Here is a 27,194-nt window from a genome sequence, read left to right on the forward strand (position 1 = left end):
CTCTCTTGAATATCCTCTCCTCTTCCTCCCTAAAATATAACATATTCTTCTGAGAAACAAGGCATAGAACAAGGGAATCAATTTGATACAGGATGGAGTCGAGAAGCAAAGCAAAAGGGCTGTCCCGGGGGTCTTGGCAAGTTTGGTCTTATTCATCACTTCATGGCATCACAGCCCAAAAGGACCAAGACACATCACTCTGCTCTTGGCCGCAATGACATCATACACATCTGGTTTTCTTTGTACCTCTCATGTATCCCAAGTCTTTCTGACTATTTTTCCTGACTTTTATAAGCTAAATTTCTCAGCCATCAACCCTAGCTTCATGATCCTCTTGCTCTCCACTCTCAGTGGTTCTTTCTAGAGTTTCATTTGCCATATGAATGATTCTTATTCTGTAATTCTCCCTGTACCTCCTCGCCTAGTCCACTTCTCCTAATGTCCACCTAGCATCAGCTAATTATTCAGGATTCAGCTCAAATGTTCTGATAACATCACTTCACCATAGAAGTCTTGTCTTAGTGATTGTTTATGTCTCTTCCACTAGACCAAATATATCATGAAAGCAAGGAACGTGTCTGTTTTTGTCACTGCTTTATGGGAAGGGAGGATTTTTAGGCATACAAAAAGTATCTGTTGAGTAAATCAATGTCTATAAAAAATGAATGAACATGGGGTGAGGTGGGTGCATGGGGAGCTATGAGTTATCAGAGGGAGTCAAGGTCTATATGACAAGTGACATGGCAGGTTATAAAGCATGGGCATACTTCACATGGGATTTTAGCATGATGAGATTCTCATGGAGAACAATACTAAGTCTCATCATCTTAGGTTGTTTCTAAATGCTTACACCAGTCTACTGATACAGCTTTCAGAATATCTCAGAGCAAGTACCTAGATGTGTATAGCCCAGGCTCCAAGATGAGACAGCAGGATAGAGCAGGTGGCAGATGGACAAACTGGTCTAAAATACTGCCGCTTTCTGTGGATGCCATGATACAGAGAAATTTGCACAGCTGGATGGACCATATGTGTAGCTGGCTTTTGCTATTGGTGAGGTTTTGTTTTTGTTGTTCTGTTTTTTAGACGTGATTAAGAACTTATGTTGAAAAGAAAAATAAACTGAATGAATAAGGCTTTAACTTGAGTCAATCTAGAAAACTAGGTTTCCATTCACTGTGTTCCCAGGCAGCTACTAAGACGATATCAGCAGAGCATCGAATGCTGCTGTATGTTTCTAAAGTGATGGAAATAAATGGAGAAAAACAATAAGTGAAACATGTAAGTGTAACTAGAACACAAAGGTAGTTAGGAGCGTATGCTAGATTGGCTTGGTTGGTTTTCTTTTTCTTTCTCTATCTTGCCATAATATTTTTATCAAAAGTAAAAGTACAAAACATTTTAATAGTAATAAACATAAGGATAAATGAAAATAGCATTAATTTTTTTGGCCCACTCTAAGCCCTTAACCTGGGAACATAATTTTGGCATATGTGAACATCTTTAAGGGTGTAATTTTTACCGTAAAGGCTTTTATGATAAGCTAAGTTGATTGTAAAATGTACAATATATAAATTAGGGTTCTTTCTTTAGGAAAAAATGTAAGCAGAGGACATATTCTTCAGTAGAAGAATTTTGAAAATCATTTCAGTCAAGGTTTCTTTCAAGCCAGTTTTCCTGGACTGTCAGATCTACACACTCGGTACAGGTTTTATGAAAATAATAGTATGTTCACTTGAGGGCAATCAGTCTGCTATTGAGTGTTCTATGCCAATACGTAATGAGCTCCTTATCTCTGGGTTTTAAATGTCGCAAAGGAATCAGTTGTGATAATCAGTCTTGCTTTTATGTTCTCTGTCCCAAATATGAATAAACATGAAAAATAATCTTCATACATTAGTAATTAACATGATTATTTTAGTGGAGTTTTAAGAAATATCAACCTCAAGTTTCATGGCTTTTGCAAAACCAAAGGTTGAAAAAGTCCAATTTACATAGCGGAGTCTAATCATCACCGCTGTTGTGCCTGCTCTAGGCTTCACGGTCTATACAGAAATGTAGGGGCATTAACAGAATTATTCAGGAAATTTAAACCAATTAGATTTGTCTCTAATTTCTACTGCCCAAGCAAGACTTTTAAAGTTCCTTAAATACCAAGTGAATGTAGATGTATTTAAAGGAAAGAAAGTCAACGGAAAGAGACAACAGTGCTAACACCAATAACACTAAACCAAGGTTGTTAGTGCAGATAAAAAGCTTATCCCGTGGAAATTCATAGTTTGCCTCCTCTGAGTCAGGACATCTGACTGTGGGATGACAACTACGTCAGACACCTTCTGATGCTATTTGTTAGCACAGTACAAATGTACATCTAACGTTTGGTTGTTATGAGACAATTTCAAAGAAGGAACTTATTATCATTTTCTCTAGAATTCAGGTCAGGGACGTGTGTTGATTTTTTTAAAAAAATTTTTTTATACTTTCTTAGAAATGATTAACATTAAAGGATAGTAAGTATACATTCACTTGGTTTTAGTAATATTTTAACAATTTAAGATAAGTCTTTTCTGAATGAAGTTTGCTAAGACAGTGTGACTTCTGAGACAGCCTATCCATCAGCAGGCCTTCTGAACAGAGGTCTATTCACCAGCAATCGATAAGATTAGCAACTGATCTAATCAGAGGTCTCTATAAGCAAGTTTGATCCAGTATATAGTTGATCTAATTGTTGGTTAATCTGCTAATGAATGATACAATCTGGTAGTTGGATCTATCCATAGATAACCAAATCAATAATTCCAATCAAGTCTGTGGTTATTGAATATGTCAGTGGCTAATTTAATCATTGTTTGACCAATCATCACATATACAAGAGTAACTTATGTGAGGTGATAGACGGGGTTAGTAAGCTTAGTTACTGTGATCAGTTTCTAATTAATACATACATCAAAACACATTGTATACACTAAGACTGTATGTTTGTTTGCTGATGTCCAAATTATAGTCTAGCAAATCTACTGGTCAAACAACACTGGGAAGTATCTTGATGGAGACAGTCATTTTATTATTTCTTATTCCATAATGCTAACTGTTTGGTTAAACTGTTATTGTTTTATAAAACTGTATCTATAGATATTTTCTAATTTAAGTATGATATAATAAATTACTACATAAATATGAGAAGTTATAAAAGATTAAATACTTCTTGGTCATGAAAAATATCTTCATGAATATGGAATAATTAATATCTGTTGTCATGGTCATGTCAAAGCATGTTTCCAAAGATCACCTCCACAGGGTCATCTACTTTCATAACAATTTACAAAGGCTTTGCATAATGCCCTCAATTAAAATGCAGCACTAGCTACCACTTTAAAGATGTGCTATCTGAGGCTGAGAGACAGGTGTTGGGAGTCATGACCAAGAGAGAGCAGAGGGACGAAGGCTTAGCTTTTTGTTCTGATTCATATTCCTGTGTGGCCAACGGTGGTTGGTCAAATCTTCCTTCCAACTGTCTAAACCTGGATTAAGTACACTCGTTTCCTTCCTCCCTGGACGTGGCCCGTGTGTAAGTGAATCCGTGAGTGGTCTGAACTCACACACTGTCTCTCTGTTATTTCTACAAAGCCAATAGGTGTTGAAAAGGGTCTCACTCACAGTCACTTTCCCACCGCTGGTGACTTTAAGGCTGAGATCGGTATCGACTTCTACTTGAATAATAGGAGTTATGTGAAATCCATCTACCCTGAGCGGCAAGGAAATAGATATCTAGCAGAGCAGCTGGACTGCGTTCCACAAGACAATGGCTTTTTCTCTAAGTCTGAAGTAGCTGCTCACATTTTTAAGATGACCACTAGGCGTCTTATTTGCATATCTGCAGTTCTTAATATTTTACTCCTAGGTCAAATGTTATTTTCATGGATTCTTAGAGCAAAACATTTTACTTCTTTTGTGCTTGAGATCACTACAAAATTACTGATAAAATTTTGACATTAATATGGACTTAACATTAAATTTTATCTGTTTAATTCTTCTGCTGTCCTATAGGATATGAATTATCAGTTGTATTGGTGAGAAGTGGGAGGATTATGAAGACCATGTTTTTTAAAGTAACATACTTTTCTTTGAAGTAAAAAGAATCTTGAATATATCACATCTTTGTCAAACATTAAAGCTTTGTTTTCTAGCAAATCATCCTTGAAGAATTGCATATATATATATAATTATAGTTAATGAGATATTTAGCATCTAATACCATGAGAAAGTATATTCAGTCTGACAGTTACATGTTTTATTGTAATTGTTTACATTGGACTTTAAACTACCACTTACCTTCTTGAATTAATCTTTGCAAACTTAAGATTTCATGTTGAAAAGTGCCATCTTAAGTAAGCGTATTGTATAACAAGTTTGCTTAATAGTTCTTTTAAGTAATCAGTCTTACTGCTGGAGCACTGACATGAAGTTCAGATATTTGACCTTATCCTATTAAAATCATTTTTATCAAGATAAAGTCCCCAAAGTGAGTCTCACTTACTTTGCTTTTGCTTCTGCATCTTCATACGCTTTGTTCGAAACATCATCCAGTCCTCCAATCAAATGCTTGAATGAGCTGTCAGAGGAAAACCAGAGTGATCAAGTTAAGTCCTCTGCAAAGTCAAAATAATGGCAACCAGTCATGAATAGTGAAATGATTTAAAGGCATCTTAATAAAAGTGAATTTAAATAACTTAAATACATTGCTAAGCAATATGTTAGGTAGCAGAATTTCCTCTGATCAGGTGGTAATAATCACGAGGTCAAGGGCTTCTTCTATCTGGACAGCCTCTGTACCCAACATCTAATCACATTTAACAACCACATCTGGCAAAAACAGATATTGAGCCAACTGGGTGGACTGAAACCTAGACTATGCGAACTGTAAGTCAATCCCTTATCAAATAATTAACAAAAAAATATGCCAATGAGGGAATGCCTACTCTGCCAACTACCTAGCATTAATTTTTATTAATTTCATACAACCTCTAAAGGCAAGCAGCAACAGAGGCATCTCCATGGAAAAGAAAGAAAATAATAATCATAGGCAAATTGAGGATTATAGAAAAATTAACCTATTTAAGAAAGTGAAAAACTCACTTTGCCATGAAGTAGGAAGATTAACTACTTAAAGCTAATCTATTCAGTATCGACTATTTATCTAGAATTCTCTTTAGATTTACTTTATATATGCTTAAAATATAAAATGTTATAAAGAAAAAAACCATAATGAATACACACATACTAGAATTCCCTTAACATTTACTGAACACAGCCAGATACATTAACTCTTTTGCACATGCCATTTTGGCAAGCACTGAAATAGATTGGATGAGAAACACGGAAGAAACTCGATAGAAATCTGTCTGGACTGTCACATAATAACCAGAACTTCAGGTCTCATGTGGTTCTGGCAACTTTTGTCGGTAGTACACTCGCCCCGGAAGGAAATGGTCACTTAGGCCAGGTACTTGGCAGTATCTTGTCTCTGGTGCCCATGTGGTTTCTGTTTGCCTCACTCACCTGCTATAAAATTCTGTCTGAGTACATGAAGCCAAGTAAGCACAGCCAAACCCTTTGCAATAGTGAGTGGAAATGAATCTTTCTTTCCTTGAGCTTTTATGGTCAGGCATTTGGTCACAGTGATGAGTGGCAACTATACCAGGCCTTGCTCAGTGCCCACAAGTACTGTACAGTCTGTTGTAAGTCAGTAGCACCTCCATTTTATTGGTGGGTTTGTGACAGAGTTAGAAGCCCACCCCAAATCTTACACCCAGTAAATAAATGTGATGAACTCCTAGGAAGGATGTGATTGTTCTCCTTCCTAGTCAGAAATCTATTCTATAGCTCCATTCAAATCACCACGCTTTGAAGATAATGATAAAAAATTTTAGTACTATATAGGCTCTTACTAGGGAGTTTTAAGGTAATGTATTAAATTATAATATCTACCTCTATATTTTTGTATATGCATGTGTATGTTGTTGTTTGTGTGTGTGTGTGTGTATGTATGTGTGTGTGTTTGTGTTTACACATGAAGTCCAGAGGCTGATGGTAGATGTCCTCCTCGATCTTCCTCCAATGTTACATACTGAGGCAGAGTCTGAGGCAGAAGAACCTGATTTGTTTCTTCTAGCTAGCCAGTTTGCTCTGGGGATCGCCGTCTCTACTTTAAGCATAGGGATTCCAGACAGGCTTCTAGGCCAGGCCTGGCTTTGTGTGAGCACCAGGGAGCTGAGCTTTAGCTCTTACACTTGTACACCAACCATTTCACCTTCCCCATTCTATCCGTACAATTTCTTTTTGGAAGTCCTGGGGGTTGAATCTAGGGTCTCTTACATTCTAGACCAAACTGTGCAACACTAATTCATATCCACAGCCTTTTCATAATCTTAATCTCTAAAGGGCATGCAGTTTGAACATGAAATAATAAATTATGCTTGGTCAGTTCCTGAAACCCAGCAGGAAACCTGATGATTTAAATTTCAAAGTCACTTAACTGCTTTCACTTATAATTACTTCTGCAAAAACAACTCTAAAGAGGAGCAGAACAACAGATGAGGGGCAGCTGTTCTCTCAATCCCTGGTGGCGATCCATCTGGGAGGCTGGATCACTGCTCTGCCATGCTCAGCACAGTCACACTGATATTCAAAAGGAGACATAGTACTATAAGTGGTTGTGAAGAACTATTCTTGGTTGTCAACTTAACAACATCTGGAATTAACTAAAACCCAAATGATTGGGCATTTGAAGCAGGAGGAGCCACTTCTAATCTGGATCTTTGGGGTGAGAAGATAAAGCTTTCATCCAGATCTTTTGAGGTGGGAAGACCCACCTTTAAGCTGGATCACACTTTCTGCTGGCAGCCAATATAAAGGGCTTGGAGGAAGGAAGCTCGCTCTCTCTTTGCCTGTTTGCTCTCATGAGGAAGTCCATTCTTTTACTGGCACTAAAATCTACTTCTATGGGATTCTGGTATATACTGAAGATAAGCTGAGACATCCAGCCTTGTAGATTGAACAACTATTGGATTTTGGAGCTTCTATTCATAGGCAGCCATTGTTGGATTAGCTGGACCACAGCCAATAAGCCTATGTATACATATATATGGGTACAAATATGGATTCTATCTATCTTAGCTATCTTATCTATCTATCTGTCTGTCTGTTTATCTCTATTCTCTCTCTCTCTCTTTCTCTTTCTCTGAGAGAGAGAATCATTCTATAAGTTCTGTTACTCTAGAGAATCCAGTGGTGGTTGCCTTTCTAAATATTTCTTAAGGTCTTTTGGCATGACTTGTCTAACAAAGAAGACTTCTGTCAACATTTTTATAGTCTGAAGATCTTAGTAAGATCTCTTGACAACCTTAGCAACTGAATGAGTGGAAAAAATTTATCAGCCATAAAACAAATAACTACAGATAAATCATTAAATTCTTTAAACATACATATCTCATATTTCAGTATTATAAAACAAAATAGTCAATTTCATATGTACTGTGGTTCAATTTCATAAGAAAGTAGGAAGCTATTATTATGTAAAAATCTTTAATTCAGGCGGTCTCAACAGCATACCTCAGTGCACGCAAGCAGCTGCAGATAGACTTGTACGTTAAATTTTCTGGGAAGGGAATCCCATTTTAACAAGTCAAGCAGGGGCTGGAAAGACAGCTCAGTAGTTAACAGCACTGATTGCTCTTCCAGAGGACTCAAATTTGATTCAGAGTACCCACATGGGGCTTACAATCATCTGTAACTCTGATTCCAGGGGACCTGAGGCCCTATTTGTGCTTTTGTGGGTGCTGCACACAGTGCTATGCAGGTATATGTGCAGGCAAAAACACCCATACACATAAAATAAAGTAAATAAATCTTTTTAAAATGCCAAGGGAGGATTCTTCACAGCAAATGAGCAAAATGGTGCTATTTGAATGTAGAATCACAAATGCAGGAACACAGGAGAACAAGTCAGGTCTCCCGTGCATTTAATACTGGTAGTTTAAAGATAACTGCAAGGTGCAGAGGGAAAAGAAAGCCAGAGAGGAAGGGAGAAAGAACAATGGTGAAAGGGACAGATGGAAGAGGAGGGCAGAAAGAAAGCAAGAAAAAGTGAGAAAGGAAATCATGACCCATTTCCTATCAAGCGTGTGAACATTTGTAGACATTCTTCTTAAGAGGCATCGTTGGGAAGGATGCTTCTCATTCTAGGAAATGTGTCTGCTGGAGGACATTATGGTGATTGACTCAGTGGGTAATAATTTCAGCTATTAGGATGTTTTCATTATTAAACCAAAACATCGTTCTGAAGGGAGCTGATTACCCAGTGGTATGTCTAAAATGTGTATAATTTTGTTCTTCAAATCGAGTATGATGAGACCTTGTCTAAAGAGAAACGAGCTTTAAAACTCTCAGGAACACAAAAGTCCAAATTGACAGGGTCCAAGGATCAAGGACTGAAACTGTTGCCGATAAAGAGAAGTATTTAAACATAATTTACAGCTTATAAAGCCTTTTTTTATAACTCATGTGTATGTATTTAAATATAAAAACATATTGATAGTAAATCCTCATGATTTACTATATTTTATGAAGTGTTTAGTAATCATATGTAGGTATTAGGCTCAGAGAGTTAAAATATAATAAAAATAATAATGAAAATAAAACTAATTAGGGAGACTTTTAAATTCAGAATAGGGTGCAATCTGGCTGCGACATCTGTCTCTCCTTTGATTGCTAGGGTTATCAGCAGATCTGGCCCCTTAGGCTGTGTCTCCTTCCCCCCTCACTGTCACATATGTGTCTCTCCTAAAGCTGTGCACTCCATGGAAGGTGGAAGAGGATGACTTTGCCCAAGGATGACCTTCCCTGATCAGAAGAGGAGTGGTCTTCAGCCAAGGGTATATGAGTAACTGCAGTCCCATACTAGAACCTCCAAATAACTTCTCCAGTTCCAAATATGGTACAAAATTCATCTCATATTTGAAGCAGATTTGTTTTATTTGTTACATCTTAAAAAGTCAATAATCTATTCTAAATAATTCAATATTATAAGGCAGAGAATAAATGGAAAATCTTAAATGAGAAAGTAACTTTCTGAGTTTTATATATATACATATATATTATATAGACATATACGATCATCTTAAAATGTGGCACTTGGGTGTAGAGATGGTTCAGTTAATGAAGCCAAGCCTGCACTGGACCCTTGGAACTCTCATGATGGGAGGACAGAACTGACTCCTACGAGCTGTCCTCTGACCTTTCTCCCACATATTGTGGCACAAGCATGCATGCATCTGTCCATATACACCAATAAAAAAAGATCTAATGAAAATTCAAAGTATATAAATAACAGTGCATAAAAGCAAAGCAGATAATAACCACTGTTCTTCCAAATTATCACCACATACTCAGCTAATAATATCACCAAATGTGTAATTTTTTAAAATCTAAGCAAATCCATAATCTGATTATCTGCTGGTTTACTTTTAGCTCGTTTCTAAGATGATTAGATTGGCTCAAATGTAGTGAATCTCTCAATGGTGCTGTACTTTCTTCAGCGAGGTCAGGACTATCTACTCTTTCCATCCTGTCATGAAAGATGACACTGATGTCAAAGATCTGGGTTTGTATTGGACATGTGAGCTTCTGAATAATAAAGTTTCTCAGAAGAGAATTATTTTTCATGCATTCAAGGAATAATTCTGAATCAAGAGATCAGAAAACGATCATCTACAAAACAAGCTGCATGTATTTATAAATATGTTTTATCAGAACACAGATATATTTAGTCTTTGTACTGTGGACTGCCTACAACTGTTTTTATGTATACAGCTAAGTTAAACAACTATACCAGATCTCATCCAGTCTGAAAAGTTGGAAGTATTTCTGTCTGGCATAAAGTTTTATTAAACCCTTTCCTAGATTGTTCTCTTCCTCTTTTCCTTCTACCATCATAATGAATCTATCACTAAATGCTGTTGATTCTAGTTTCAGTAATTGGAAGCTAATCCCTTTTATGTCTTGTCCTTTGGTTTTGTCCACCAGTGCCTGTCTTGGGGCAGTCTTATTTTACTTTATGTTGTAAGCAGGCGAGATAATCTTTTAAAGCTTGAGTCAGATGATGTCACCGTTCTGTTGGAATCTTCACTAACTCTGATTTCTCCCATGCATTTGCCTTCAGTCATCCATCCTGTGTCTGGAATGTTCTTCGCTTGTGTGTTTGCATAGAATTTCCTTAACATCATCCAGGTCTCAGTCCAAGTGCATCCTCTTTAGACAGGGCAGCCACTACAATTTAGTCTTTAACCTACAGCCTTCCTGCTAATTCTCTGTCACTTTGACTTATTCTCCCTTAGTACCACCTATAAAGCAATGTTGTTTAAATATTGGTTGTCTTCCCCATACTAAAATCTAGATGTCACATGATCTTAGCCTATCTCATCCACCAGTAGTTCTCTGTGTACGAGAAGACTGCCCGAACATAACAGAAACTTGAAGGGAAAAGTCGGATCCATCCTTTGATCCATTCATCTCACGCCTCAGCATGAGAGCAGAAGATGACAGGCGATGTTTGCCCTTTTCTGACACAGACTTTTGTTTTCTAACTCAATATGTGTTTCATTGAGAATTTGTCTATATAAAATATGAACTTTCAGGACAAAATTTTAGCTTCAATGAATACTCTATGCTTTGCTTCCTAATGAAGAAATATTTTGGTTAAAAAAATAACGTATAAAATTATTTGAAGCCCGTGGCATCAAAGCACCTGAATCACCAGTGCCAGGTCCTCTCTCATGTTACCACATCTTCTGCAACCCCTGGATCTATAATTACTCCTCCTCCATTGACTGTCTGAGTAAAATATCACTGTTTTGAATGCTAATGCTGATATTTCACAAATGTCTCATTAATTTCATCAAAATAGTCTGTTTTGCCCTGTGAAAATCAAGTATCAACCCTACATTATTTAACACTCCTTATAACCTAGAAAATTCTCAATTCCAAGAATATTTTATGATCTATTTTGTAATAAGAATCACAAATGGGCAAACATTTGATTTTTCCCTAGATTTTCCTATTTTTAAAATAAAAACTAGGACATAAATCTAATGTCTTACATATTAAATATTTTCAAGCACACTTTTTAAAAGGTATTTTTAAATTATCAATTCACTTAAAAATTGCTCTCCAAATAGACAAAAAAAGTAAGCTTCACTTATTTAAATCAGGTAAAAAATATAGTTAATGCATTCCCTATTAATTACATCAAATAACAGTTTTAAAGACCATTTAAATAAATTACCATTTAAAGCTGTATGACATTTATAGTCTGTATAGAAAAATATCATGTAGTTGCAAAGTAGTAGGAAAGTTATAAATGAACCCCTTAGAGGGCACAGTAAATTTATCCCATGGTATCTTTTTTAGAAAACTTTTATCTAGGACTGAAAATGCTTTGAGTAAAGATATTAGTCCCTAGCTTGACAATCTTATAAAAATTTATCACTGAACTTGTTATTTTTGCTCTTATGACATGACTGGGAAAAATAACTCTGGGCTGCCCAACTAGAACTAGTTGCTAAGTTTATATTGCTGAAGATGTCATATATATGGATTGCAAATTGTAGAGAAATCCAGCTGGAACTGAGTGGGAAGCTTCTTCCATGCTGGCTGGCTTTCATAGTGCTGCAAAGTACTACGCAGTCTGCAGGGGTTAAGACTGTCTTATCCAGCTGTTAACCCTGCAGGTTGCAATATCCATCTTTCTGGAAGAAGTATCTGCTGATGCAATAATTTTACAACTATTAAGGAAGCAACAACTATTTGTGACTAGATCTGAGGCCTGAGTCGCAGGAAGGAGTTCATTCTGCTTACTGTAAACATGACCAAAGATGCATGGCCCAGGTCATCCTAGATCATAGGGTCGAGCTTACTACTTTCATTTAGCTTCATTGTCATGGCGCCAAGTTGCCTTCAAAACACTTGCATTTATAGTAACAGACTATGACACTTTTAGCTTGAATCAGAGAAGCTTCTCGTTGCAATGTGGGTGGTGAGTGCAGTTCGTGCCTCTGAGAATAAATGACGGTTGGGTATTTGGCCCCAAACAAGACATTTATATCACCCAGCTCTAAGGCTCAGGGAATATGCAGGAAAGGAGCTGGAGATAATGTAAGAGACAGAAGAGAATGGTCATCAAATATTGGCTTCTGGATACTGCACAACTAACACAATCAGGCTCGCACAGCATGGTGGTTGCCTTAATTGACCTACACAAGGCTGGGGCTATTCATGTCAAAGGCTGAGTGGTGAAGAACTGAAGAGACCCTACCACTCTATGTTAATGATGGTTCTGGGGAGTGACAGTCACTGTCATTAGGGGTACCCACTGAGGAACTCACTAAGAAATATTCCACACTCACGGTCATACAAATGGCCTTAGCTGAAAATCAGTGGTCTCAAAAACAATAGCAGTGAAGGTCTTGCACATGGGAAGGGGGCTTGTAGGGAGAAGGAGGGGAATTGAGGTGGGAATAAGGAGATTACCATCATCAGAATACATACTGTATGAATACATATACGTATAAAATTGTTAAAGGACAATAAAGAAAAATTAAAATAAACAGATGCTTCTCTTCTGAATTATTATATGCTCACAGTAAAAATATCTTTAAATTTCACAAATTAATACTTAAGGAGTTTAATAAAGATAGCAAGCAAAATATGAAAAACTACACTCTTTAAGTTTTTATATTTTTCCATGGGGTTTTCTCTTGTTTTACGGAGAAGGAATCAAGGCTAAAACAACTTACTGAAGCCACAAGTAAGCTTTCCATTGGTATTTGAACTCTGAATCCTGACTACTGCTGACACCATTCTGTCTCCCAGCGTGGAAGGCTGAAGCAGATGTAAAATGGCTAGGGCTATGCTTTGGAACTACATATCTGTTCTCTGGCATCCGGCCTCCACGGTCAGGCCAGTCTTTCAGGATAAATGCCTGGTAACGGAACGTCTGAGTTCTCTACACACTGTCTAAAGAGGCATTGGTGAGGGAGCACACTAGTTTTCTTGTGCTGCCACACGAAACCCATGAGACTACATTCGACACAACAGAAGTGACTTCTCTAACACTGCAGAGGCTCGAGGTCTGAGATCAAGGATATGGAAGTCTGAGATCAAGGACCAATCATGGTTGCTTTCTGGTGGGGCCTCTCTGTCCCTGCTTAGTGAGCTCGTTCTCACAATAGCTTTTCAGTGTGGTTTCTGCCTCTTACAAGGACTCCAGTCCTATGGGATTAGAGTTATATCCAATGAGCTCATTTAGCCTTATTATTTCCTTCTTGGCTGTTTCTAAATACAGTCACACTGGGTATTAGCACCTCAATGTACAGATCAAGAGACATAATTAGTGCATAATAAACTTAATGAAGAAGTATTAGTGGTGCTGGGCAGTGGTGGGGCATGCCTTTAATCCCAGCACTCAGGAGGCAGAGGCAGGTGGATCTCTGTGAGTTCGAGGCCAGCCTGGTCTACAAAAGCTAGTTCCAGGAAAGGTTCCAAAGCTACAGAGAAACCCGTCTTGAAAAACAGACAAACAAACACCAAACAAACCATAAAAGAAATATTAGTGGCAATTCAGAGGATACATTTTCTTGTGTCACTTTTTGGGGAAAATGTTTGCTTCTAATTTTTAAGGTCATGCAATTCACATTTAAAACTTCTTACTATATCTTCTTTGTATATAGTATTATGTTATATAAAGACATTTTACATGTGTATTGCATATTACACACTGAAAAAATTCTCTTTTACTTTTCTTTTTAAAAAATATAATTTTCTCAGGATCTGGGCACAGATATAAGAAAGTCAACAGTTAAGAAAACCACAAAAATTATCAACACTGTATCCCTTGTTCACAACTCTGTGAGGAAAAAACAATCTGTTTAATTTGTCCTGCTCTGCCTATCTTCTTCTGTGTCAACCCCAGTGAGTACCTAATGCATTAACGCTATTGCTTGGTGTGGATAAAGCAGGAAAAAAAATCAAGGTGGGATGACCAATTTAATTAAATATACTAAAAGTTGACGGAATTTAACAATAGTTACTTTTAAAAGACAAGATACTTAATGTTTTTCTGAATTCCCTCTTTTTTGGTGGTCATTACATATATAACTGTATAGCATAGATTATATTAGAGATATAAAATAAGAGAGAGACACATCTTGTGAAGCCAGAGAAATAGACTATTAACTGCCGTCATTCAGGTTTCTTTCTCAATGATAACGTATTATCCATCTCCAGTTCAGCTAGCAAGACAGCAGCTTCCTTATCAGCTGCTAAATCATGATTTGCCTTTGATAGTCCGCTATCCATTCAAACTTAGTTCAATTACAGGGCTGTAGAAGAGCTTGCAGATAAGGTGACCACTGTACCTCATCCCAAGAGATAAGTTCTGAAAGGGCTTCATTGTAACACTTGGTCAGGGCTGAGGCATCCCTGTGATTGTGGCTGATGCTGATCCCGTTCCTGTCCCTGCATGCTTCAGACAAGTACCAACTGTGAGACATATCGAAAAGAAAAGGAAACCCTTCATTCTTTGTGACCCAGCTGGGCCTATAATGACTGTCTCACCAGGGAAGTGTGCCACTACAATAAGCAAATCTACTTAACTCTACCAAAATGTGCAGTGAGTATCTGGAGCAGATTTCAACTTTAATGATCTTCCTATTGTTTTTAACCTGACAGTTAGACTTCTATCGAAAGTACTCTTGGCTTCTGCCCACCCCTGTACCCACTCCACTACAAGACATGTTCAAATTGCCTCCCCAAAGAAACATCTAGAACCACTGCTCAGACAAGCAAAGGTAATATTTGAAAGGTTACTTTGTTTTAAGGATTACTGTTTAATGTTCAAATTTTAGAAAATAAAGCATATTTGGGAGTTTATTTCATTATCTTTTCATATAGACAGTCTGTGAGTCTCAAAGCAATGCTGAAGTTTCAAACAAATTTTAAAAAATTGGACAAAAATACAAGCCTCAGAAACGTAGTAAACTTTCAAGTATTGACTGGGAAAATGGAATTACTTATCATTAATATAAAATAAAATAATGACTTAAACTAAGAATGCTTAAATGCTAAGAGATTTATTATGAACTCCAGGATCCACTTCCATTTGCCTTCTGAATGTTAGAGGAAACCCAAAGCATTTCTAGCTGGTGATGATCACTTAATTCTGAACCTTTGAATGAGCTGGAACTTAGCATGTCCACAGCTGAAGCAATCACTCTCTCCTGTCACGACTGGCTTTCCCTCCCACATCGCTGCCCTGTAGACAGCCACTGGGTCTCTGCAGGAGAGACTCTTCTCTCACCTGGAACCTTTCAGAATCTCCCAAATCTGCCTTAGACTCTAGTGAAACCTTGGGGCTAAAACTCTCAACCTTAACAGACATTCCTTAGGGCTGCTGTGACTTTACCCTAATGGTCTCCCCCTGCTACTTCTCTGTGCTGTAACCAGTGTTTCTCTGCTATCTGCCTTCAAAGACAAATACACAAAAGAGCAACAGCAGCTCTCCACTGTCCCTGTAATCAAGATTCTTTAGTTTGAAGCATTAGGGATTTCTTTTAAAACAATATGAACTTGTTAGTTTTCTACTTTATATGTATGACACTTTTCCTGTGCATGTCTCTGTGTATGTGAGTATGTATGTATACATATATGCACATAAATGCATAGCACCTGCGGAGATAACAAAGAAACTGGACATATAGACAGTTGTGAGTCACCATGTGGGTGCTGGGATTAGAACCCTGATTCACAGCAAAAAGCAGCCAGTGCTCTTAACTGTTGAACTCTCTTTCTAATTCCTGTTGAACCCTCTATATAGCTTCTATTAGATTTCCTGATAAACTGTCCCCTCTTCTTCCTAGACTCATCTCTCAGCCTCTACCTGTGAGATTTTTTTTCCAGTGTTTTCTGTAAGTCCTCTGTTCTTACAGTATTCCAGCTGGTACTGCACAAAAGCCATTGAGTCTGTGTTTGTATATGCCTGGCCCACTGAGAGTACCTGCCTTCATTTTTCCTTCCTTTGTTTGTAAAACTCATACTCATATTTAAAAGAAACTAGCTTGTATATCACGTTGTCCAAGAAGTTCCTTGAGATGCTTCAGGCAAAACACCTTCTTCTGCCCTCAGCTCTTACCAAGTATTTGTTCATCCTTGTATTGTTAGGATCACAAGTTATTATCAACAGGAGAAGCTGCTGTTCTTCGTCTTTGTGTCCCTGGGCAGTAGAATAGGATTCGGTTTGGAATGTGTCCTGGTTCTTAATTTTTCTCTCTCCCTTCTTTCATCTTTGTTTGCGTTATTTTTATATTTTTTACAAGTAGGGTCATTTCCAATCAATGTATTAATTATGTTGAGCTTGTAACAGAGTCCATAGAATCTGAGAGACACCCTGCTCTTTGTGTAACAGAGTAAGGCTAGAAATCATTCATATATTTGCCTTGAAATCTCATAAATGACAAGTATATGGTTAGGGATAGCTAATGCAGGACAGGTAAGTAGTGACCTCTGGTTCAGCCACTAAGTTGAGTCAGGAACTCCTCAATGCACATTCCAGGCAGAGAAGCTGTTTGTCATTGCTGGAAGGACCAGCATCAGTGGAAGGTCTGTGACCCGTTTAAGGCATTAGAGAAAGCAAGCGTCATGAAGAGCCACCCCTCCATCTTTTTTCCACGACTTTATTCCTGGAATATCCTTCTTGTATGGAGATGTTCTTGTTTCACACTTGGTAAGGACAGGCTATAACTCACAGCATTAGGCTACACTAATATAGTGTCTTTCTTCTAAATTTCTGGATTTTATCTTTCCTATTTAGTACATGTCTTTGAATATCAGTCAATAATAGCTTTGAAACACTTTTAGTAACAACTTCATTACAAGAGAGAGGTGGGGGGCAGGCCAAATGATTTAGCAGACAGCATTCTATCAAGGCACATTTGTTTTCTCGTAATCATCCTGCCAATATCCTCACATCACCCCAACTTTCATTCCCCCCAAAATGAACCACAATAAAATTCTCTTAGGTTTTAGGAAAGGCTAACACTATGAAATATTTTAGGATTATTACCCTCTCAGTTAAGTAAGATAGCCACAGACAATGTGGCAGATAGAGTCTCAATAGTCCAATCACGTGGACAGAGAATGGGATGCCATATAAAGAAGGGACAGGTAACCTAGGTGGACAAATTACCATTGGCATGTAATACTTCAGGAAACCAACTTCATGCATGTGCTTAGAATGTGTGTGAATGAACTGTAGTCTCTAAGTCTTTCCTCTTGCGTCTCTCTTCCATTCCCTGAAGGTTCCTGAAAACCTAAACCATTTTTTTCTGGATTTTCATGCACTTTTTAATCGTCAGGGGGCATATCATCAAAATCAGATAACCCTTGTAGAGAAATATCTTGATCCTTAATTAGCTTTTACCCAAATTAATGCAAAGCCTAAATTAAAGGCCTGGAAGATGAAACAATGGAAGGAAGACATGCGGAGATGAAAAACGGGTGTATTTGATGCCTTTAGAGCAAAAGGAAGAAGATGTAGGACATCAGATAGGATGGCAACGTCGGAAAGACAGGTAGTCAAATGGCACTGGGGGACCAACATTGGAGGGTCTGAAGATAATGAATATGATAAAAGATAATAATCTTCAGGATATGCTGTTGGAGGGAACAGCTCGCTAGTCATTATTTTCTGATCTGACAATGAGCGTTTCTTTCGAACCGACGTCTGACACTTATGATTGGTTACAGTGGTGTTCTTGTGCTTCCCCTAGGAAAGCACAGCCGCTGGCTTATGGAACATGCTACCTAGCTTGTAAATTAGTGAAGGGAGCTCCTTTTGCTGACAGTCCTAATGTCTGCCATCTGTTTGCACAGAATGACGCCCTGGTGCTCCTCTAATTGGACATAAATTAGGTACCAGCAGCAGCTTTGACAGGTTCCCGCCATTGCAGTTAATCTTTCTCTCTGTGTCTCTGTCTGTGATCCTGTCTCTCTGTGTCTCTGTCTTTGTTTCTCTCTCTCTCTCTCTTTCAGCTGTGAATTCACTGCTTTGCTGGAGACTCAAGATATTCCCTAAAAGTCATAAACCTAGGTTTAGATACTCAATTTGCCTTTTTTATGTATTTATGTTTAAAACTGGACCTCTCTGTGATATATATACATATGGGGGGAAGGACGCAGTTTTTCAGAGCTTATCACACATGTTCTGCTAAGCACGTTCCTTCATACATCTTAAATTATTTGCTTTTATCTCAATTTTATAATTTAGGTAATATTATCCCATCATCTCATTGAAAATGAAAGTGATATTTAGAGTTTGAGTAGTTTTTCATATTCTCATAGAACGGTTTGGTCAACATTCAAGTGTTGAGCTCTGTTGACAATACCTATCCATCTCTACTGCACGGTCGATAAGCCAAGGGATGGGAAAAGAGAAGGCTGAGGGAGAACATGTGTGTGCAAAGCCATTTGATGCTTCTTTAGCTCTTATGACATCAGTGGGCAGAAGAGACGGAGCAAGATGAAATGATAAAGATCCTCAAAGTCCTGTCCAGTTTTCCCTCCACGGTCAAGTTGATGTGGGTTCTATTTACTCTAAAACCCATCATACTAAACCTCAGCGGGATTCAACCCTGTCTTCTGTAAAGCATGCTCCCTACCTCTCAGGCAACGTCACACAGACGTGAACATGTATGGCATATAAAGGACCGCAGGGCACAAGGTGCTGTGACCACCCTGCAGTCCCTACTCAGCTGTTACACTCCAAACCACTCTCATTCCTGTCTTTGTCAGTTTCTCTATTTTATGCGTTAGAGACAGTATGAAGATCATATAAATTTCCATAGCTTTTCTTAAGTAAAGTACAACATACCTTGACTTCCTAACCATCCTCTCTTATGTTTTGACTATTTTAAGAGGTTTTTTTTTAGAAAAAATAAAACGAAAAAATAAGGAGGATGTGAATTTGAAACAGCCTTCCATCACTTGTCCACAGTCTCCAGACGTGTTATAACCCATGACCAGCTTTTCCTTCAGCATCTCAATTATTCCCTCTATATGAATATCTGCTCAAACTCATCATCGGAAAGCTTTAAAACTAAGGTAAAGCTTACCATCCCCCTCTCTTCCTGTATTTAAGCAACTGTATTTTTATTTTTATTTTATTCTGGAATTTCGTCTTTTATGAGACAGATCCACATCGTAGCCCAGGATGACCTAGAATTCACTGTGGACCAGGTCTTCCCTACAGTCCTTCCTTCTGCTTCAGCCTACTAAGATGTATTCCAGGCATGGTTTGTATGTATTTCAAGACACACACATCTTGAAATGTGTGTGCCATGCAGGAAGACTAAACCAAAGCAGTAAGTGCAAACACCCTCTCTCCTTTCTTTCTTTTTTTATAATGCACTTGAAGTTTATTTTCACTGTTGTTTATTTATGTATTTTTTGGATACAGGTTCTATATATTTAGGTAAAGTTTGTTTCAAACTCAGTCTGTAGCACGCAGACTCATAGCTGCCTGGACCAGCCTCTCATTTCACTGATCTTCTAAGCACATAAAACTTCAGCTGGGTGAGGTGGTGCACACTTTTAATCACTTTTAATTCAGGAGGCAGAGGCAAGCAGGTTTCCTTGCGTTGGAGGCTGGCCTGGTCTATGTAGTGGGTTCTAGGTCAGGCAGAACCTCACAGTGAGATGTGCCTCAAAAGCAAAACAAAATAATAGCAACAGCAACATTTCCAAGTTATTCTAAGGTGCAACTGACCTTAAGGTCCCTTCTGCCTATTCTTTGATCAACAACTCCCTATTATTCCCTTCTCTACCCACCAGCTTCTGATAACCATCTTTTGTCCTTCCCTTCTGACTTCCTTAATTGAGCTCAGGTGTTATCTTTTTTTGCATGGCCAATTTCATTTAGCAGTCTTCCAGGTTCACCTATGTTGTTACAAAGGGTAGGACTTCACCCCTTAAGGGGCTGAGTAATATTTACTCTATACTCTTTATATAAATGTGATGTGTATTGTATGTTCTTTACACATTTGTCCCTGATGGGCGCTTAGGTTGTTTTCATATCTTGGCTTATTATAAATAATGCTGCAATGATGGCAAAGTGTTCATAGACCTCTGATACACATATTTTTAGTCCCTCTAGAAAAATATCCAGGAGCAGCATTAGTTAATCAAATGGTAATTTATTATTTTTACACTAATTTGCATTGCTATCAACAATATGAGTTCATTTATCTGTAGTCTTTCTAACACTTATCATTATTCTCCCTTTTTAATTTTACATTCATTTTAATTTATACACTAAACCATATCAATTGCTTATATGTGCACGTGTGTGCATACGCACATGCATGTGTTGGTAGGGTAACATGATGTTTTAATCCTTGCATACTTTATATAATACTTAAATCAGTGAAGTATATCTACCTCTGTCTGTCTTCAGGGGAAACACTAAAGGTCCTTTCTTCTAGCTTTATGAAATATACATAATATGTGCAGCTACCACACTGAGCATCAGTCTTTGCACTTGTCATATCTAACTATAATTTAGTATCTTGCTATCTGAGAAGCCAGCCTGTCCTTGCCATGCAACATAACCCTGTCTAGTCCAGTTTTCTTTGAACACTCTTGACAGTGAATTGATATTTCACCAATTGTCTATTTCTCTAACTTGGGATTTAATTTCTCTCTATCCTTGAGATGTCCTCTTTCTCTACCTTCCTATCCCCCTTGGCTTCTCTTTTATCTGTTTTTCTTCCCTTGTCTGAACTTAACTAAGTTTCAACAAGTTCCCATTTTTTTAATCTTTATTTTTGTTCTTTCATGGGATTGCACCCCACCTGATGACTTCAGCTGTTAATTTTATGTAGGCAGTGTTAATATTAATTTTATGGTAGTGGTACATGAGCTCCTGTCCACATCTGTGACTTCCTGCAGAACATTTGTCTTAAGCATCCGCGATTGCACACAAATGGATTTCATTCTCAATGGAATATCATCATGCCTCCCAATCTGATGTCCCTTCCACATCTAACTTTCTCTGTCCTAACAATATCCTAAATTTATTTCTTGGTCTTTAATTTTGTCAGATAGTCAACCCTTTGATATTACCTGTTGTTAAAAATCTATTCATTATTACACATTCCCCCTTTAAATGAGTTCATGATCATTGGCTAGAATTCGACTCCCAACTGAATATTCCATTTTCAAACCCTCCCTCCATAATTCACTTTATACAGTACTTCCAGTTAAGTTTATCATTTGGTATCATTTGTTAACAGGAGACTGGGCACTCGGTATTACCAGAATTGTTGCTATAGCATCACAGTGCTATGGTAACAAGTCCTCATCCCACTGTCTCAAGTAGGCCTTATAAAATATCTTCTGACAATCTTTCCACAGTTTTCCTCCTGCCGGTGGAAGCTGGCTCACGGTTTCATTGCTCATTCAGGTGACTCCTTACACTGCCCTCCTGACACTTTCAGACTCTTCCCCACATTTGATTCTTTACCTAGTGCCATGCTTTGTACATGGTAGACTCTCAGTAGAATATAAGCTCTGTCAAGGCAGCAAGGACAGATCATTGTTGGTTCTGGGACCAAGGACAGAACAGCCATTTCAGAGTTTTCTGTGAATGCAGCCATCTAGTGACAGCTGTGCCATGGCTTAGCTTTTCATGATCCTGCATGAAGGGACCTCAAAAGTCAGGATTGTGGATCAAATTGAAAACCTCCCCACCCTGAGTCCCCTGGGCTCACTCAGTGCTATCTGAGCTTTGCTCTCTATTCCTCGGCTGTAGTTCACTGCAGCATAAAGTCTCAGGCAGCTATGAGGGTCCACTAGTGTGGTTTGCTATCAGCTCTCTCTGGGCCAGGCCCTCGGCCTTTCTGAGAAACTTGCTCACGCACTGCACTGAGGAAAAAAATCTGCTTTTTTGGTTCCATGTGACTTGGATGCATATGAGCAATATTCTTCTAGTGACAATAACCTGACGTTTACAGTTACCAGAAATGATAATGAAGAGAAGAGACAAGGTAGTGATGGGCGACATGAGACAGCCTTTCATTTCTCTAAACGGGCACTTGTCCACATTTAAAGCGGATGGCTTTTACAGGGGTGTCTTCCCTGGGGCTTCTGGTGTAGGAGTCTCAGGATAAACAGAAAAGAAATCTAAATATACTCAAAACAATAACAATGATGGCTTTAAGAAAGACACCAAAATAGCCAGCACTAGGTAAGCACCTGCATAGTAGAAGGTACTCAGCAAATGCTTTAATTACAGGCTCTTACTAATCCTCAAAATCTCTCTATGATATTGCTTTATCTTCACTTTTTAAGCGAGCCTCTGGAGCTGTAGTTCATAGTGGTTAAGCATCTTATTAAAGATTACAAAGCGAGATTGACAGAGCTAGCCTCTTCTAAGACTAATATGAGGATAAAATACAGAACTCATGTTACAAGAAAAAGATTTTAAACATGTATTAAAGCTCTGAAAAATGATGTCTAATTCCAGAAATATGCATATTGCTGATATGAGTGTGTGCTATACATAGAAAAAGCAATGTACTTACTCTCTGTCAATCACAAGGCAAGTGACGGCCTCTGCAGCAATTACGTTTGCTGTTCTCACATCCTCCCTGCATAAAATAAAAATAGACACATTAGGATAGAGCCTCAAGACAAAAGGGAAGCGACTAGGGCAACACATCCATGAACCAAAGCATATAAACTCTTTTGATTTATGCATTTTCAGGTTTAGGCTTTATGTGAAGAGCTACTTCACTCATATTATAAATCACATATTTCCTGCAGTTATAACACAGTTGTTACAATTATCAAATTAAAAGTTTCATTTACACAACTAGAAGAAAATTTTGTAAGACTGTTTCCTTTATTCTTTGGGGATTTCTGAATTAATTGCGTGGTGATCAAGATGGGCATGGATAGATTAAAGCTTTGAAAGAGTCTAAAGACATACCCCTTGAAACAGAGTATCTAATTCATCTGTTATCAATTTGAAATTGTATCATTGAGCTCAAAGTACCAGTTTTAAATACTTTTCTTAATGTCTTATCACTTTTTATGTAACTAAGGTTTGGGGACTTTATGATATATAGTTAGCTATTCATGTGTCCCACAGCTCATGGTTCTTCGAGTAGTTGATAAATATGATTCACAGTGACCTAAATATATGAAGATTATCTCTTCAAAAACACATTTTTAATGATAGCAGGCGACGTCTGTCTCTGAGGCTTTTTGAAAATCTTCCCTGGTGTATCTTCGGTTGTGAAAAATGGATTTGGCAAATTAACTTCACAAATCATTTTCAGCTACCATAAACTTAATATTATTATTGTCATTACATTAAATCACACCTGACAGTGTACCCTCTTCTTTTACGATAACATTTTAAAGCTAATATGATTAATGACAAGTACGTTTAAAACATGTCACAGAGGTAACTGCATAGATAAATATTGTGTTGATATGTTTTCAAACCACGAAATACAATGTTCCACCCAAACCAGACAACTAAAGTGTTGAAAATAAAGATTTTCCCAGTGCTTACTACTGAAGATACATCAAGTTCTGACACATACTCTAAATTCTGTAATTTTCCCATTGACCTGCCTTTTGTTATGTCCTTCATTTTTGCTATATCATCTTGTTTGGGTTACAGCTGCTTAACAGAAACAACATTTGGTACTTGGGAAAGCAAAAACAAAAATTCTTTCACTAACATTATTTTTCCAATATACCCTTGTTCTATTCTTCAGCATTCATTATTTGATACGGACCTGAAAATCATTTATTTTTCTTCTTTTAAAGAAAACCACATTGGCATTGAATTAATCCAGAAGCAACAGTTTCTGATATTAATTTTTCCAGACAAGATTATGGCATGCCTTTCCCTTACTGGAGTCTACTTTTACACTTTTGAATGAGATTTTACAGGTTTCTGCACCCATTGCCTGACATTTCATGAAAAGTATTCTTCGGTCCCACAGATTAGGTTTCTCCTACACACCTTTTCCATTTTTGTGTTATACTGGTTGCTCTTTAAAGAAGAAAGGTCTTCCTTGTTCTGGATTTTATTTTTGAATTTATTTTTATTATTCTTCTTTTATCCAAATGCATCCCATCTGCAACTTCCCCTCTTTCCTTTTCTCCCAGTACCTCCCCTACCTCCCCTCTCCCCCAGATCATCCCTCTTGTTTTTAAACCAGAAAAAGGATTATAAAACCACCCCCAACACCAAGTTTTCCTCTGATTGTAAAATGTTTATGATAACCAGTGTGAGCCTCTCATGCTTGCTTCACATTCTTTGCCTTCCAAGGAACATGGCCTCTTTTCAAAGTTGGCAAACATATCTCCTCCATCCTACCGTCTTCATAACCTGCTGTTCTCAGGCCTCAGCAGCTTCTCTCCAACTGGATACCTCCTCCACCCTTGCTTGTCCTTTGGATCCTATTCCCAGTGCCCTTTCCCGAGGCATGCCATCCTGAATTAGCTCATGGGCTTCCCTGTGTATCTGTTCTCCTCACTCTACATCTCTCCACACGGAACTGGCTATCCCTGTTCATAATTCCTATATTTATTTATGTGGTTATTCAGCTAGGGATTCAATCTCTCTTCTGCTAAGCCATATAGAGGTGAGGGATGATGGCTATATTTGCTTCCTATTTAATCCTTAATGCCCAATATAGGAGCTGCTTATCGAGTGTATGCTAAAGAAATGCATGGGACTGGGGATTTTTGCAAGAGCAGTACGTGGTCCTGATTGCTGATCTATTTATCCAGCCCTAAGACTTCAGAGTCACAGGAACCTGCTGTGAATCCAAGATCTACAAACTGTAAGCTCTGTAAACCTCAGTTTTCGCACTGAAAGAACAGAAGCCATTCGCTGTCACTCTTACCCAGCCACCAAGTGAGAACTGCGGATGAAATATTTTCAGACCCATTACCATTTTCTATAGAAGGTGATTTGTGTGTGTGAAGTAAACACAGCCAGGAGAAGTGCATCATTCCCGTGGGCATCGCAAGTTGTGAATAACTTATTCTCACCATGTGTTTTTGGCATCATAAGGCACCACAAATAGCTTCTTAAAACAACAACACTACCGTGGCTTTATAAACACATCATTTAAAATCTACTCTTCCATATCTGTCTTTATCTTGACTACTTATAATGTTGCCTTTTTAGACTGTCTATGTGGATGCACACCTGTAACTCCAGTATCCGAGCTCTTGGAGGACCATGAAGTCAAGGCCATCCTGGGCTATATATACTACTCAGATTCCTCTCTCTCTCTTACCTGGCTGCCAAATAGGAGGGAAAAAATAAAATTGGAAATTGCCTATTTAGAAATATTTCCATATTGACTATTAAGAATTTTAAAGATAATATAAATAATAGTCTTTAATTCTGAATTTAATTCTGGATATATTTTGTGGATATAAATTTTAATCTATTAATCATAAATAAGCAACAGTTTAAGATTTTATTATATTATCAAGATTAGACAGACTTTTTATATTGAATACATTGTTTTCCTGAAGCAGAAAAATTTTTATATATACTGTAAAAAATATTGAGAGTATTAAGAAATTCAACAAAATATTTTATATTTATAAATATAACCTGGGTTCAGGTACTAATGTTACAATATACGTAAAATAGAGGGTGATCCTAATGACTCTATATTTCCATTAAGCATTTTAGCCATCCACAGCTGTTGTGTTTTTATACAGAATATTGACCTAGCTAGTAAAGTTGCATATTAAACACAAGCATATATTAAGAATGGTATAAAAAGAATTCATACAAATATCATTTATTGAATATAACAAATGGCAGTTATTTTATCTAAGATGTACACATGAGAATACAAGCTACATAATACATCAATAATCTGACCCAGCTCTTGAATTGCACTCCTGGTATTTGAACACAGATTCACTGTTCTCCGAATCTGATTCTTTCCACAAATCCACACTGCTCATATACTCATATGCTCAGTGTTAAATTTTACAATAAGTATATATGTATTAAAACACAGAATAACTTTTGAGCAGCGTTCATAATATCTATCATAAAATTATACTTGTTAATGAAGCCAGCATCAAAATATTTTGGTGTCCAGTCACAAAATAAATCTGATAGACATTTAACTCTTAAGTTACTGCTGTCCAGTTTTATAATGATGTCCTGCTAGTTCATCTAGGCAGCTAAGTTCATTTGACCCCTACTCATGCCGCTGTCACAGAACCATTGTTTCTAGTATTCGGGTAATACTGCCCCTCTATTCAGGTATCCAGAAATACTCTGAGACCCTGCTTCTTTGAGGAACAAAAATACTGCCCGGCTTGACTTTGAAATATGTTAATCTTCCACTTGGGTGGGCATGCTTCTAAAGAGAGGGTATTAATGGGAAAAGTTACCAACACCGTGATTATTGTGTATGTTTGTTTCTTTTTTATTTTTCCATTAAAAAATTTACACTTCCTCCCCTCCTCCCATTCCCCTCCTGCTCCCCCACTCCCCCTTCTTCCTCCTCCTAAATCCTTAAGAAAGGGCAGGGTACCTTGCCCTGTGGGAAGTCCACAGCCCTCCCCCCTCCATCCAGGCCTAGGAAGGTGTGCATACAAATAGACTAGAGTCTCAAAAAGCCAGTACATGCAGTATAAACAGGTCCCAGTGCCATTATCGATAGCTTCTCAGTCAGCCCCCATTGTCAGCCACATTCAGAGAGTCCGGTTTGCTCACATGCTCGTTCAGTCCTGGTCCAGCTGGATTTGTATGTTTGTTTCTATTGTGGGTTCAAGGACTGTGGTAAAAATGTATGTGATCTGGATTTTGGTTTAATGTTATAAGTACATATAATAGAGGAGGATCCTAAAGACTTTATGTTGTCACTAAGCATTTTAGCCATCCACAGTTATTATATTTTTATAGAGAATATTGACCAAGCTAGAAAAGTATACATATACTGCTGGCTTAGACATGGAGAAAGAAAAACATGGAAGGAGATTTTTTTTAAAAAAAATTAACTTGATTTCCTTCATTCTTACTTGTT

At 37.7% G+C, this 27,194-nt stretch overlaps 1 protein-coding gene across 2 annotated transcripts in view; it reads right to left on the reverse strand.

Moving 5' to 3' along the window:
- Positions 1 to 27,194, reverse strand: part of Prkg1 (protein kinase cGMP-dependent 1) — a 1,099,611-nt gene that overhangs the window by 107,104 nt on the left and 965,313 nt on the right. For both annotated transcript variants that reach the window (XM_050158354.1, XM_050158348.1), the window contains exons 8-9: positions 22,689 to 22,754; positions 4,538 to 4,612 (exon numbers count right to left, since the gene is read on the reverse strand). In XM_050158354.1, coding sequence (XP_050014311.1) covers positions 4,538 to 4,612; positions 22,689 to 22,754 — 141 coding nt within the window. The remainder of the gene's footprint in view (positions 1 to 4,537; positions 4,613 to 22,688; positions 22,755 to 27,194) is intronic.

This window comes from Alexandromys fortis, unplaced genomic scaffold (assembly GCF_014885135.2).
Source record: "Alexandromys fortis isolate MF-2015 unplaced genomic scaffold, M_Fortis_MF-2015_v1.1 scaffold_10, whole genome shotgun sequence".
Lineage (NCBI taxonomy): Eukaryota > Metazoa > Chordata > Mammalia > Rodentia > Cricetidae > Alexandromys > Alexandromys fortis.